Source organism: Pipistrellus hanaki, assembly GCF_964339955.1.
Source record: "Pipistrellus hanaki genome assembly, chromosome: 1".
NCBI lineage: Eukaryota > Metazoa > Chordata > Mammalia > Chiroptera > Vespertilionidae > Pipistrellus > Pipistrellus hanaki.
In genome coordinates, this window is record NC_140503.1 from 190,764,645 (window position 1) to 190,779,626 (window position 14,982).

At 37.7% G+C, this 14,982-nt stretch overlaps 1 protein-coding gene across 7 annotated transcripts in view; it reads left to right on the forward strand.

Annotated features, from left to right (window-relative positions):
• The window catches only part of ARAP2 (ArfGAP with RhoGAP domain, ankyrin repeat and PH domain 2), a 157,501-nt gene that overhangs the window by 79,779 nt on the left and 62,740 nt on the right, over nucleotides 1-14,982 (forward strand). For all 7 annotated transcript variants that reach the window (XM_084900314.1, XM_084900310.1, XM_084900315.1 and 4 more), the window contains 4 exons: nucleotides 2,975-3,149; nucleotides 3,612-3,746; nucleotides 12,843-12,987; nucleotides 14,748-14,850. In XM_084900314.1, coding sequence (XP_084756440.1) covers nucleotides 2,975-3,149; nucleotides 3,612-3,746; nucleotides 12,843-12,987; nucleotides 14,748-14,850 — 558 coding nt within the window. The remainder of the gene's footprint in view (nucleotides 1-2,974; nucleotides 3,150-3,611; nucleotides 3,747-12,842; nucleotides 12,988-14,747; nucleotides 14,851-14,982) is intronic.

Genomic DNA, 14,982 nt, shown 5'->3' on the forward strand with positions numbered 1-14,982 from the left:
GGACATGCTTCAGTTCATATTTTGCTGACTTGCTGTCACCAGAATTAACATTATTTTCTTCATTTATTGTCACAAGCAATGCTTTGCTTAGTGCTGTTGATTTGAACTGTCATTTGCTTTCGGCCGAGTGATTCCAGGTCTTTTGTGACCATTTTATGCTACCCACTTGATCCTCACTCATTTAATTATGGACACTTAAGTTGTTTCCGTATCTTGACTATTGTGATAAATAATGCTGCTACGAACATCAGAATGCAGATATATTTTCAATATTCTGTTTTTATTTCCTTTGTATATATATTCAGAAGTGGGGTTGCAGTATCCCATGATAACTGTATTTTTCAGTCTATAGAGGAATACTTATGCTGTTTTCCAACATGGCTGAACTAAGTTGCATTCCCACCAGCAGTGCACAAGGGTTTCATTTTCTCCGCATCCTCATCAACATTTGTTATTTCTTGTCTTCTCCAACATAGCCATTCTGACAGGTGTGAGGTGATATCTCCTTGTGGTTTTCATTTACATTTCCCTGATGATTAGTGATTTGAACATCTTTTCATGTACCTGTAGGCCATTTGGATGTCTTCTTTGGAAAATGTCTAATTTGTTTCTATGTCCCTTACTGATTCAGATTTTTAAAAATTGAGTTGCGTGTGTTCTTTATATATTTTGGATTTTGGATAGTAACCCTTTGGGTAGTATATGGTTTGCAAATACTTTCTCCTATTCATTAGATTGCCTTTTCATTTTGTTGATTGTTTTGCTATGCAGAAGCTTTTAAGTTTGATGTAGTCCCACTTGCTGATTTTTGCTTTGGGTGCTTGTACTTTTGGTGTAATATTCAAAAATCATGGCCAAGACCTATGCCAAGAAGATTACTGTATTACGATATCAGATTTTATTTTTAATTCTTTAGTACATTTTGAATTAATTTTTTTAATCCTTACCCAAGTGTGTGTGTATGTGTGTGTGTGTGCATATATATATATATATATATATATATATATATATATATATATTAACTTTTAGAGAGAGAGAGAGAATGATCTGAGAGTGAAACATTGATTGGTTGCCTCCTGTACGCACCCTGACTGGGAATTGAACCCTCAACCTCGGTATGTGTGCTCTGACTTGGAATCAAATCCACCACCCTTTTGGTGCATAAGATGACACTCCAGCCAACTGAGCCACTCTTCCAGTACTTGAGTTAATTTATGTGAGTGGTATAAGATAGGGTCCAATTTCATTTTTCTGTATGTGGTTATCCAGTTTCCCAGCCTCATTTGTTGAAGAGAATATCCTTTTCCCCATAGTGTGTTCTTGGTAATAGATATTTATTGCAAACTTAAAACTTGCTGGATTATCTTTTTGTGTTGGGGGTACAATTTGTAGTAAAAGGTAGATGCACTTATTTCATTCATGAGAGTGAACTTCAGTAAGAAAGACTGACCATAAACAGATGAACTTCAATAAATAGACCATAACAAATCTAGTGTTATGAAGGATAAGACTAGGGTGATGAAAGAGACAAGAAGAAGAAATACATATGATTACAGTGAGAAGCAGTCAGAGTGGAAGAGACATTAGCTGTTACATGTTCTAACATCCTCATTTTTCAGGTGTGAAAATATTAAGACCCAGAGAGTTTGGAGAAAGAATTGTCCAAGATCATCTAGATAATTAGTGCCAGGTCAAGAATCCAGGCTTCTTGATTCTGAAGTGAAGGAAGTTCTGGAGGTCAGCCAGAGACCACAGTGGAAAAGAGAAGTACTTTTTAACTATTGTAGTAGACAGGAACTGTGAATACATTCTGATACTCCTTGGCTGCACACTCTGAGCTGCCCATTGGGGTAGCTAATGAGCAATTATCCCAAGGTTGCAGAGTGGAGGGCAAGTTAATTAGTGACCTGTCCAGATGTACCACGTCAGAGAAGGTAAATGGTGAGGCTGAAGTCAGATGGAATCAGGGTTCAAAATCAGAGGGCTTGGAAGAAAATGGGAAGCCAGTAAAGTGAGGAAGCAGGAAGAGAGGATGAGAAGAGATGTAAAGGTAGCTTATTAAAGTAGGTCAGTAATGTTTTATTGTGTCTGTTTATTGTTCCTGCTCCCCACATTACCCCTCCCACAAAGGGAAGGATTTGGAATTTGAGCTCATCTTTCTAATTACCACAACACAACAATAATTGAAAGAATATACAGATCCTGATTAGGCTGGAAATTACATACATACATACACATACACATGCATACGTACATTAATATGACAAAACATTCAGTGGATACTTCTTTATTACATTTGAAACATTTAGAATTTTCTGACTATATAAGTATAAAAAGTGTCTTCCAGAGCAAATATTCTGGATTAGAAGGTTTGGAACATCACAGCTACAAAACATTGAATTGAGACTTGGAGATCTTGGGTCATAATTTAAATTCATACAGAGCAGACCTTCTGTGCCTATTGTTCAATTCAGGCGCACATATAATGATATTTCTTACTTAAGAAGGAATACAAGCTTCATATTGTGCATGGACAGACTTTCACTCATTTTAATAGCTGGAATTGCATTTTCTTCCTTTAAGAGCTGCGTTTTCATAGGGTGGGGGCATATCTAGGGAGGGGTTTGGGATGGGAATGGGGAAATAAGGACAATTATGTGAGACCATAATCAATAAAAAATAAATAAATAAATAAATAAATAAATAAATAAACTGATGAACCAAAAGTCAGATATAGACAGTAAAGCAACAAGCAGACTGTCAAATTACAGCCAGGAGGGTAGGGAGATCTGGGGGAGATAAGAGATCAACCGAAGGACTTGTATACATGCATATAAGTACAACCAATGGACACAAAACTCTGGTGAGGGAGGGTATGTATGGGGGGGGGGCAATGTTAAAATATGTACACAGATAATAATTTAATAAAAAAATATATTTTTAAAAAAGAGCTGCGTTTTCTTTCCATGGCCAGGCTCTGTGTGCAGCTGTGGTGACATCGGATGTTCTGGAAACAATGGCTTTGCTGTTCAGTGGAGCAGACGTGATGTGTGCAACCGGAGACCCCGTGCACAGCACCCCCTACCTGCTGGCCAAGAAGGCCGGGCAGAGTCTGCAGATGGAATTTCTCTACCACAACAAATTCTCAGGTTAGCCCCATCCCTTCATTAGCCTGGTGCCTTCTGAGGTGTCCCCACATGGACAAAAGCCCAACTCTGTTTCTTTCTCAAATGAGAAAAGCATCAGAATGAGGAAAAATGTGATTACCGAAAAGATGGAAGATGCCTCTGAGTATGTTTTATTTTAAGAAAAAGTCTAGGAAATCTTTTATGTTTCTCTAATCTTACAAATGGAAGATTAAAACAGTTAATCCTACATAATCATTTGCACCAAAATCAAATCCGATTTTCATATATGAATAATAAACGCAACGTTAAGTGCTTATTTTTGCAGGTTTTATGCAAAGTAAAATAAACATCTCTGTGTATTTATGCTGTGGTGTATGTGAAGTAGTTTTTCTTCTGGCTCCAACCTCACCTACATATTCATAAGCCAAGGGGGAATTGTTTACCTTTCAAATGTCAAATGCATTGTTTCTGTAATTTCTCTAGATTTTCCTCAACACGATGTCCATTTCGAAGGTGGATTAAGTCAGGAGTCCCCCCAGTGCACATTCCTCTGTGACTTTCTGTACCAAGCTCCTTCCGCTGCTGCCAAACTCTCTGCAGAGAAGAAACTGCTGGAAGGTATCTTCCCTGCTCCCTTTAGATTTGGTTATCTGATAAAACTGTCTTTCATTATCAGAACAATTAGGTTTACATTTTGATGTTTTTTTCCCCTTAAGATATTAGATTTGATCTTGTAGTAGAAAAAATATGTGGGGTTTTTTTTTTTTTTTTTTGGATTTATAAATGCTTCCAGGCACAGATAATATTTCATGAGCTGCAACAGGGATTTACCACTGGGTTGGGATGCTGAGGGAATTCTCAGCAAAATGTACTGATGTCTACCATAGGGCCAACCAATTCTGTTTCAGGATTTAAAGGTTATTCCAAAGAAATGTGAAACTCAGCCCCTTCCCTTAGGGACAGACACTAACTGTGGAGATAATATCGGTAAATGTGAACACACAGGATAAGTGACACGTATTCAGTGCTTATTTTATCAGCATACTAACGGATGTTAGGTGGTTCCGTTTGTTCTGGTGGTAGCTGTGTGTGTGTGTGTGTGTGTGTGTGTGTGTGTAAAATAAAGGTTAAGCATAATTTACAAATAATGATGGGAATTAATTTGATTTGGCAACCTATATTCTAGGTTTGGGAATTACCTGAGCTAAGGCCCTGTAGGCATTTATCCATCAGATCCTTGTGTCAGGCATGTGCTAGGCAGGCATTAGAAATACCAAAATGAAGCCCTAGCCGGTTTGGCTCAGTGGATAGAGAATAGGCCTTTGGACTAAAAGATCCCAGGTTCGATTCCGGACAAGAGCATTTACCTTGGTTGTGGGCAAAACCCCTGTAGGAGGTGTGCAGGAGGCAGCTGATTGATGTTTCCACCTCTCCCTCTCCCTTCCTTTCTGTAAAAAACCAATAAAATATATTTTTAAAAAAAGAAATTAATGAAAATGAAAAAGACACAGGCTTCATGCTCATGTGAACTAATTTTAGAAATATATCAGGAAACTATGAGATCTGTCTTGCTGGAACAAAGAGAATTTAAGAGATTAAGCTCCACGGGCCCATTGATGGTAGGCATTCCGAGGATCTAGAACCTGGCACTGATTCCCTGGGTGCTGTAATCCAGCTCTATTATTCCAGCAATGTGTTCATCCCAATTCTTGTGCACTTGAAGTGATTATTTCAGTTTAAATGCTTTATTTCAAAAAAAGTATTTTCCCAAGCAGAATTCTATTGGAATTAACTGGACTTCATTAGATTTTTCTGAAAACAGCAGCCCTTTAGTAAAGCTTTAGGTATTTACATAAGGTACATTAATGTAATCCTCATAGAAACTCAGTAAGACAGTTGATATTATGCTGATTTGCACATGAAAAAATGGAGGAATTCAGCATGAAGCAGTGTTTTCCACCTGAGCTGTGTTATAATTGTTATTGTAGCACTTTGGCCAGTGGCAGAGCATTTTTATCCTTTCAATTTAGATGTTTCTGCTTCTTTCAAAAATTGGTTTTTAATGTCTTTCTTAACTCACCCCAACTCAATAATCAATGATGAATTTTACAGAGACTTTCTCATCTTCTGTTCCTCTTTACCAATGTTTAACCCCTTAAGTAGTCCAAAGGTGACTGATCGGAAAGAAGAAGAACGTACCTGAATGATCTGTGAATTGACTACAGCAGTTATCTATAATAATAAAAGCGTGATATGCTAATTAGGCTGGGCAGCCGAATGACCTTCTGGACGTCCTTCTGGACAAAGCCGGTTAGGGGCAATCAGGCAGGCAGAGGTGGCAGGTGAATGGTTAGGGATGATGAGGCAGGCAGGGGAGCGGTTAGGAACCAGTGGTCCCAGATTGCGGGATTGGGTCTAGACTGGCAGTTGGACATCTCCCAAAAGGTCCCAGATTGTGAGAAGGTGCAGGCCGGACTGAGAAACATCCCTCCTCCCCTTCTGCTTGACCCCCCCCCCCATACGAATTTTGTGCACCAGGCCTCTAGTTAAGTAATAATTGAATAATAAGGCAGCAAATGTATTATACTTTCAAATAAGTTTAGAAGTCTTCTAGAATCTTTCCTCTAAATAGGAGGAGATCCTAGACATACTCTTCAAACTATTGTTGGAGGATGAAGTAGAAGTTTGAAATAGAAGTCTTTCTTCCTAAAGCTTTCTCATAAAGCATGAGCACCCTGAAGGCTGAAAATAAGTTATTTTTTGACAATTGTGGTTATACTATTTATAGACTTCCTTGAAGTATGGTTTGGTTTTTTTTCTTAATCACTTGAAGGCTGATGTTTTAATCTTTAACTAAATCATTGTTTCCTTTTTATTTTTTAAAATTATATATTTTTGTTTAAAATTTATCTTAAAAAATAGAAACTAATGCATTCTCTTAGCAATTTAATTAGGATGTTTTGCTCATTTTGGCAAAATCTCTTTTAAATAATATGAAATTGAACTTTTATACTTTGGCTATGTAACACACAGAAATTATTTTATTGGCTATAAACTCCTGGCCAGCTATCCTTTGATGGTCTTCATTTCTTCCATCCAACATTTCAGCAAGGTCTATTATTTCAAACTCAAAATGGGTTATGAAACAATTGGCTACTCTCCATCTCCCCTCATAGTCTAGTCCCTGCACCATCATATCCTACCTGGGCTGTTACAGCCCCCCTGTTTGTCTATCAACACCTACTCTATCTCCCTCCAAACCATTCTCCAAAAATCAGACTCAATGATTATTAAAAATGTAAAGCAAATCCTGTACTTCTATTGTTGGGGTACATTTAGCATCTTCCCATTCCAGGACATATTCCTTCCTTTGCTGCATCATGCCTGGCCATACTGGTTTCCTGTCTGTTTCTACAATATGCCATGTTCTTTTCTGCCTTTTTTTGCAATTGCTGTTCACTCTACAAGGAGACCCTTCCCCATTTTGACTGCTTGTCCCCTTTCAGGAATCAATTCAGTGCCACCTACTCAGAGAGTCCACTTTGACACTTTGCTAAAGTTTGTGCCCACTGCCAGCTCTTCGTTTTATAGTCTGCCATTTATTTCCATCATAGCACTTAGCGCCTGAAGGTGATTCTCCTTCATTGGTTTGTTTCTCTTTCCCTCTGGAGTGAAAGCCCAATGAAGCATCAGCCTTTTCTGGTCTACTTGGGATTATCAAATCTTTGGTGCCTAAAACTGTGTCAACACATAGTAATCATGTGATAACTACTTGTCCAATAAATGACCATTCTCTAGTCACAGTACTAAAAGTATAAGTGACTTATTAATATTTTGTTTTCCCCCCGTGTATAAAATTGTGTAATTGCTGGCCAAAAAAAAGCATATTTTGTTCAGGAAGAGCCTACTTAAGAATGAAGAAGAAAAAGTCGAACTACCAAGAAGCATAAAATTGTAGCGTTTTTGTTTTTTCCTTTCTCGCTTTGCCCTCAAGATCCTGTAGTGGTGTTACTCCTATTGAGGGCCAGCTTTATGGGAAGATTAATTATTTGGAAAGATTTAGAGTTTAAAGCGTGGTTGTCACCTTTGCCTCTGAATGGCAAGCACCTGGGCCGCACACTCCGTCAGTGTTTGTCTGGAAGCCATGGGGCAAAATGATTAAAAACCAAGAAAAAAACAGGGAATAAAGTGCATGTGGTCCTTCAGAGAGTTACAGAGGCTTCAGACTGTCAGCTCAGGTTTTCAGGGTTTGAAGTTCTTCCAGCTTCTGGTTATGAAGACTGATCTGTATTTTTCTTTTCCTTTTCAATTTAGTGTTCATGGGAAGAAAGATGGATAGCCCTTGTTAAACCTAAGTACAGAGCTGAAGAATAGCATCCTGCCTTTGTTTTTTGTTTTTCCCCCTCACCCATATTTTTCCCTTTTAGCATCTTACTTTGATTTGTTGACACAGTGTTTGATTTCTTTTTTTTTAAATCCTCACCTGAGGATATTTTTCCAATGATTTCTAGAGAGAGAAAATGGAAGGAACATTCTCTCCTTAGAGAGAGAAACATTGATGTGAGAGAGACTCATTGATTGGCTGTCTCCCACATATTGCCCGGACCAGAGCCAGAGTCTACCAGGGGTCTTCAAACTACAGCCCGCGGGCCACATGCGGCCCGCAGAGGAGTCTGATCCGGCCCGCCAGGTTTTTTGGGCAGTGAGCGCAGCCAAGGTGTTACAGTAGGAATTAGTAGTTCATATAGTCCGGCCCTCCAGCTCTCTGAGGGACCGTGATCTGGCCCCCACTTTAAAAAGTTTGAGGACCCCTGGCTGTGACTGAGGTACATGCCCTTGACTGCAATTGAACCTGAGGCCCTTCAGTATGAGGGCCAATGCTCTAGCCACTGAGCCAAACTGGATAGGGCCAGTGTTTGATTTTTAAAAAGAAAGTCATTGATAGGGTGTACTACTAGAAACTATATAATTTATATTTAATTTCATAGATTAGCATTGAGGATTTTTGATGATTTGTTAAGTGCCTAACTTGTATAGTTTTTAAAAGTTTCTTCAAGCCCTAATCAGTTTGTCTCAGTGGATAAAGCATCAGCCTGTGTACTGAAAAGTCCCAGGTTCGATTCCATTCAAGGGCATGTACCTTGGTTGCAAGCACTTCCCCAGTGGGGTGGGTGTATAGGAGGCAGTTGATCGATGTTTCTCTCTCATCGATGTTTCTAACTCTTTCCCTTCCTCTCTGTAAAAAAAAAAAAAAAAAAAAAAAATCAATAAAATACAATTTAAAAAAAAGTTTCTTCAAGGCTAAACCACATTTATTTAAAATGAAAAGGATATACCTACTGTGTATTCTTAGTTTCAGTGGAAGCTAAATACAATCAAGTTAGGAAATTATTCATCAGGAAATGACTTATTTATACTTTCTACAAATAATAATTTTACCTGCATTATCTCAGACTTATTGTGCACATAGGTATCAGAAGGTATGACCTCCACTTTACCCTAACTCATTAAAAATGGGCATATGTGCTTCAGATGTGTAACAGGCTCAGAGAGGTAGTATGTGAAGTAGTTATGACCATAGCTTCATGAGTTGACCGCCTGGTTCTGCCCCAGCCCTGATGCTAAGCCCTTGTGTGACCTGAGGAAAGTCAATGGGCTGCTTTGTGCCTGTCTACAGGATACAAGGAAGGGGTTTGTCATAACAGGAATGACCTAATAGGGTTGTTCTAGGACTCAGTGAGGTAATGTACATAAGTGTATAGAAGAATGCATGGCACATAAATGTGGTGATGAGGGGACCATGAGAAGGAGGTGGAGGAGTAGAGGGGCTGCTTCTAGTTTTCAGTTGGCCCTTGAGTTTGGATATGTTCTTCTGGCTGTAGGTAACAGCCCAGGTATCAAACTGTGGTGTCCATATCACTCCACAGTTGAATTTCAATAGGTCACCTCTGGAGTTCTTTACCTGTGCTTGAGTACATTCTAGTAATGTTTGTCTTCCTGGTCTATTACGATAGAAGGAGTGAACAGCCCCTCCAGTCAGTCCAACCACCGTCACCCTGGCCTCTTAACCATTAAACAGCTTACATTCTTAGGCTTGTTCATTGAGAGTGGCCTCTATTTTGTTTCTGGTGGATATCTTCGAGTAACTGAATAATAGTAAGACTACTTCAGTAACCAACAAGGTGTCATGGATGGTACCACCATTTCTCAAGGTCAGAGTCTGCAGACCATGTCCAAATTGGCCTACGCAGACCAATGCAATCCAACATAATTTTGTTAAAACTTTTCCTTCCCAAATGAATAGGAATGTCAAGATTTGCTACCCCAGTTTGTTATTATAAATCCTCAAAGGTGATTATCTCTGCCTCCCTTGTCTGACCTCTGGCCCGTTGTGATGATCATGCAATAGGACTAGATCTTCTTAAGCCCACATTTCTAACTGGAAATGAGTTTGCACTCACCTTTTTAAAGAGCTCTGTCATTTGTTTCCCATTAGAATTTGCATAATTAGGTTCCACATTTACATTTATTTTATGCATCATGTATTTGGCACTTTTTGTTTAAGACTGTCCAAGGGGTCCCACTTGTCTGCTGAGAAAGGCACGAACTCCTGAACACCTGTCATGTGAGGCTCCGGGGGCCTGGCCTCTGCCTTGAGCCTGTGATTTTGCTTCCATCTCCCAATTTCACGGGTAACCTGAGTCTCTGGCCAGATCAGCTTCCAGCACTTTCCCATTCCTATGACTTTCTTCACTCTGTTTCCTCCCAGGATTATGGAATGACTGCAGTTCAGAATGCATTTTTTTTTCTCTCCTTTAAAACCATGCATATTCAGTCATAAGTGACTATTTCAAAAGCTGTGTTTTTCTATGAAATTTTTCTTTTCAGGCTGAGGGTGGCTTCCCGCCATGAATGATTCTCACCTGAAAGGGCCCACCTGACGGTTGTTATTCCAGACACAGCTCCCCTTAGATTGGATCACAAACTGCCTGAGGACTGGGTGGAATTTCTAAAATGTGCCAGGGATCAGCTGTGTACTGAATACATGTACATTTTGTGCTTTATTCTCTATGAATTTATTCTAGGCATCGGAGTACATTGTTTTGAAATCATTTCATAACTCCAGTTGATAAATTCTTTAACTTTTGTTTTCCGTATATTTTAGAAATCTGCAATAAATATATTTATTTAAACCAGTGTTTCCCAAACTTCTCTCATGATGAGAATCACCTGGTGGAGTTGTTAAAACACAGATTCCTGAATCCCAACTAAGAAGTGCTAAACTAGAATTTTTGGGAACATATAGGTAAAATTGTATACTTAACTAGTGCTCTAAGACAGATTTTATATACAGAGCACTAAGTTAGGTACTAAGTTAGGTATGCAATTTTACCTATATGTTCTAAAAAATTGCATACCTAACTTAGTGCTCTGTATATAAAATCTGTCTTAGAGCACTAGTTAAGTATACAATTTTACCTATATGTTCCCAAAAATTCTAGTTTAGCACTTCTTAGTTGGGATTCAGGAATCTGTGTTTTAACAACTCCACCAGGTGATTCTCATCATGAGAGAAGTTTGGGAAACACTGATTTAAACGTAATGGCCTTTCGTGACTTCCATATAAGTGTGCAGAGTGTATATACTCTGTGACTCAGAATTCGAGGCCCTGGAACAGTAGATCAGGAATTGATTGGGTCTTGGTTAGCTTCTTTCCCAGGACCCATAAAGCAATTCTTGGTGCTGTCTTCTTGTGCCGGTGTTCTTATGATAGTTTGGCTATGATTCAGCTTTTCATTTGACTGTCAGTTTCTCAGAATTCAGTGACCCTACAGCTCTCAGAGGTCTGCCTTTGGAGAGTTTCTCTTTGTGCTGGTGTTTGAGGCTAAACACCTCATCTTATTTTTCTTTTTGTTCTGCTTCTCAAAACCACCTATGGTAAAGGGAAATTTAAAGGATGACAATACATATTTCTTTAACTTTTAATTTTTAATCATTGTAACATAATTACAGAGAAGTAGCAAGTATAGTACAAAGAATTCCCATATAGCTTTCACCAGACATCGCAAATATTAGAATTTTACCTGTTATTCATGGGAATACATATTCTAAAAGTTACTCAGAATTACTTGATGTCCCTTTAGTCCTAGGTACCTCAGTTTGTATTTCTTCAAAATAAGGGCATTCCTCTGAAATATCCACAGTATGAAGATCAAAATTAGGAAATTTTCGGATCTATAGACAGATCCTCTCTATTACCTCATTATTATGAGGATCAACTGACATATTTTCAGCCCTTATTTTATTAGATCTCTGCTTTATTTAATAGCAATCATTTCTGTTTGAAATACTCTACCCCTTTTCTTTATTATACTGTCTCTTCTCATTTGCTTCATTGCTTTCATGGACCCCTCTACATCTGTTAATATGTATATAATTATTAATATATACTTATATATAAAACAATTTATATGTAATATAATTATTTTTAATTAAAACATAGTTGACAACTCCTTACAATTTTAATTTCCCTAAGATTGTCTCCTTGGTTACTTATATTTTCAAATAATACCTACATTCTATAGACTTTCTAGTTATCAAGACCTTTGTTTGCTCCAAGAGGCAAATCCACATGGTAATCACCTAATATATATATATTTCTGCTTGGATTTCCAGGATAGCTCTAATTCAATGTTCTAAAAGAAAATTAATAATACATGCACTAAAACTATTTTCTTTTAAATAAAGGTAGATATCATTGTTTTGTAATCAAAGCTAAAGTAGTATCACCATTAATTACTTCTCCCTACTGCATCCAATCAATATATGTTTATGTCCTTAGAGCACATGCATGTCCTAATTTTTCTCTCTTTCCTCCCCTTCTCTCTTTCTCTTTTCTTCTCCCTACTACACATCCACTGGCATGCTTTGGGCTGTTTTCATTTCACAGATAGATTTCTGCCAACAGTATCCTAACTAGTTTCCTGCCTCTGGCCTCACCTTCTCATGTTCATTTTCACAGTGAGCAGAGTGTGTAAGACTCAAACCTGAGGATAATCCTCTGCTGAAACATTTTAATGGCTCACCATCAACTACATGTCAAAACTCAGCCGACTTCTGAAAGTAATATTTTGAGCTTCGTGGGTCAGTTAGTCTGTGCCAGGACTCAGACCTGCCCCTGTAGCGGGCAAGCAGCCACAGGTAGTCTGTCAGTGAATGGGCCTGGCTGCATTCCAACGAAACTTAGTCACAGAAACAAGTGATGGCTTGGGTTTGGCCTTTGGCCTCCAGGTCCTAGTGACAAATTTAAGTTCCGAATTAAGGCATTAGGGGAACTGTATGTTCAGACCCCTTTTCCCTTTGCACACCTGAGGTCAGACATAGTCCTACTTTTCAAGTCTGTATGGATCTCTGTCTTTGCTGTTTCAATGTTGTTTTGCAGCTGTCCTTTTTGGCTCTGCCTGATTCACTGGTCATCAATGTCATAGCTATTTTTGTCTTGTATACCCTGTGCTCCTGGATTATAAATGTTTTGAGAGCAGAGTATGACAACTTTATATGTCATGAAGTAATAGCATGATCTTTACACAAAATAGGAAATTAGTAGATTTACTTGAATTCACTCATTCTTTAAACCATGTATTTTTTTGTTGTTGTTGAAATTAGAGTTGTGATGCAGTTCAATTTATTGCTTGTTTTGTTTTAAATTTTTAGAGACAAATAAAAAGTGGTGTGTTTTGGAAGGAGGCTTCTTGAGTTACTATGAAAATGACAAGTCTACCACTCCCAGCGGCACCATTAATATCAGTGAAGTCATCTGCCTGGCTGTGCACAAAGAGGACTTCTATATAAACACCGGGTAGGTCTGTCTCTCCACAGGCAGGAGGTGAAAGCATGTCTGTTATCTGTCACACCACGTAATAAGGGTTTTGCTACTCAGTTCTTCCATTGCTTATTGTGGAAGGGTTGAATGGTTTCTTGAAGCCTACTCATTTTGCAGCTTCTTAAAATTCCTTAGGGAATTCACTAAAAGGTGAAAATTAAAATATTGCATTAGGTAATATGAAAGGTTGACATGTTTGCATCTAATAGTAAGTAAATTTATAGTAATTCGTTCATGACATGTAGTCCTGTAATTTTTATGACTTACTCATTATTGAAAATAGTGGGCTAGGGCAAAATTTATGCATCTGTTTAAGGCACCATGGTTCGAATAGATGACAAAAGAAAATATTTGTTGATGATTTATTCACATTAATATCAACAAAATACTAAGTATATTTAGTAACATATGAAAGTGCTAAATTCTTAAAGATCTACTTTGACATTTTAATTTTCTCAAATAGGTTGCAATTCAAAGAGTATGCATTTTTTAATATATTGTCTCAGAGAACAGTTAAACAGAAATTTCTGTGAGGACTTTTAGAAACAGAGCATCAAAGATCTTTGTTGTGGAAGTTCCTCATCACATTTTGTGACGAAATTAATGAGAAAATGCAAAGACCAAATCTGCAAAAGTTAACTATAAAGGAGCATAGTATTTAATGAAAATTCTATATTAAAAAGAGGAGAGATTTGCACAGCTTTTTCATTTCATGAAACATTATTAAATAATGTTCAATATATTCTAGTTGAGGTGACTGTTGTTTTCTAATAAATCTAGTTTGATTTTTTTATGCAAACAAAATTGATTATTAGTTGATTTGTTTTTATTTTAATTTAACAGAGCTTTTATCCTAAATGAATTATCGGTTTATTGTATCTTACTGTGGAATGTTAAAATAAGTGCATTCAATGCATTGAAACACTTAATCAGTAAATAAATATAATTAAAAATAATATGAGTTTAGAGCCAGCATATAGTTATTTAAAAATGAAACATTCTTGGTAGAATGATACTGCTACAGATAGATGTTCAGGAGAAAGCATCTACAGTATAATTGTTGCAGCCAGATTCTGAATTGCCTTAAGTAGCATATTACAGAGCTTGAACTCAGTAATGGAGGCACTGAGGAGAAAGCTGGCTACAGTGGTTAGGAAGAGTTTGGAGAAAGAGAGATCCTAATTACCAAGAGTTAGCTAGGGAAAGAGATTATTTTAAAAAGTGGGTTGAAAGAATATTATGTTTGATCTGATAATATTAAACATCTGACTAACCAGATAAAAAACTGACTGACAGCAAAGGGAGGAATAAATTAAAGGAGATGGTTTTGAGTTTATTGATGAGTTAAGTTGGAACATGAAGGCTATGTAACAGGCTTTGGGTAAAAATGAGGAAAAAGGAAGGCACTACACAGTATAGGGTGTGTTAAGGCCTTGAAGTAGTAGAAGCATACATACTTAGCATGTTCCATGAAATAGTTTAAATTGTGGATAAGAAACCAAGGGAAGAATTCAGGACAAGGGAGGTTACTCTGTTTATCTATAGGAAGGAGCTGACAGTCACATTTATTCATTTGAACAAAGTACATACCATCAGCAGAACACGGTGAGAGATTGATTTCACAGCATTATCCAGTTTTCAGAATGCATTTAATGAAAACACTTGACATTCATGTGATTTGTTTTCCTGTGAGCCAAACATAACCGTTGATATCATTTTATCCGCGTGTGCCACAGGCCCATCTTCACCTTTGAGATCTATTTGCCCTCAGAACGTGCGTTTTTATTTGGAGCTGAAACATTTCAAGCCCAACGAAGATGGACAGAGGCAATAGCTAAGGTATTTAATGATTCCATTCTTCCCCTAAATCCAGAGAAGTTTCTCTGCTTGGGGACTATGGTTGAGCTTTCAAGGTCCATGCAAATTTTATACAAGATTCTGGGAAGAAAGTCCATACTTCATTAGGTTTTC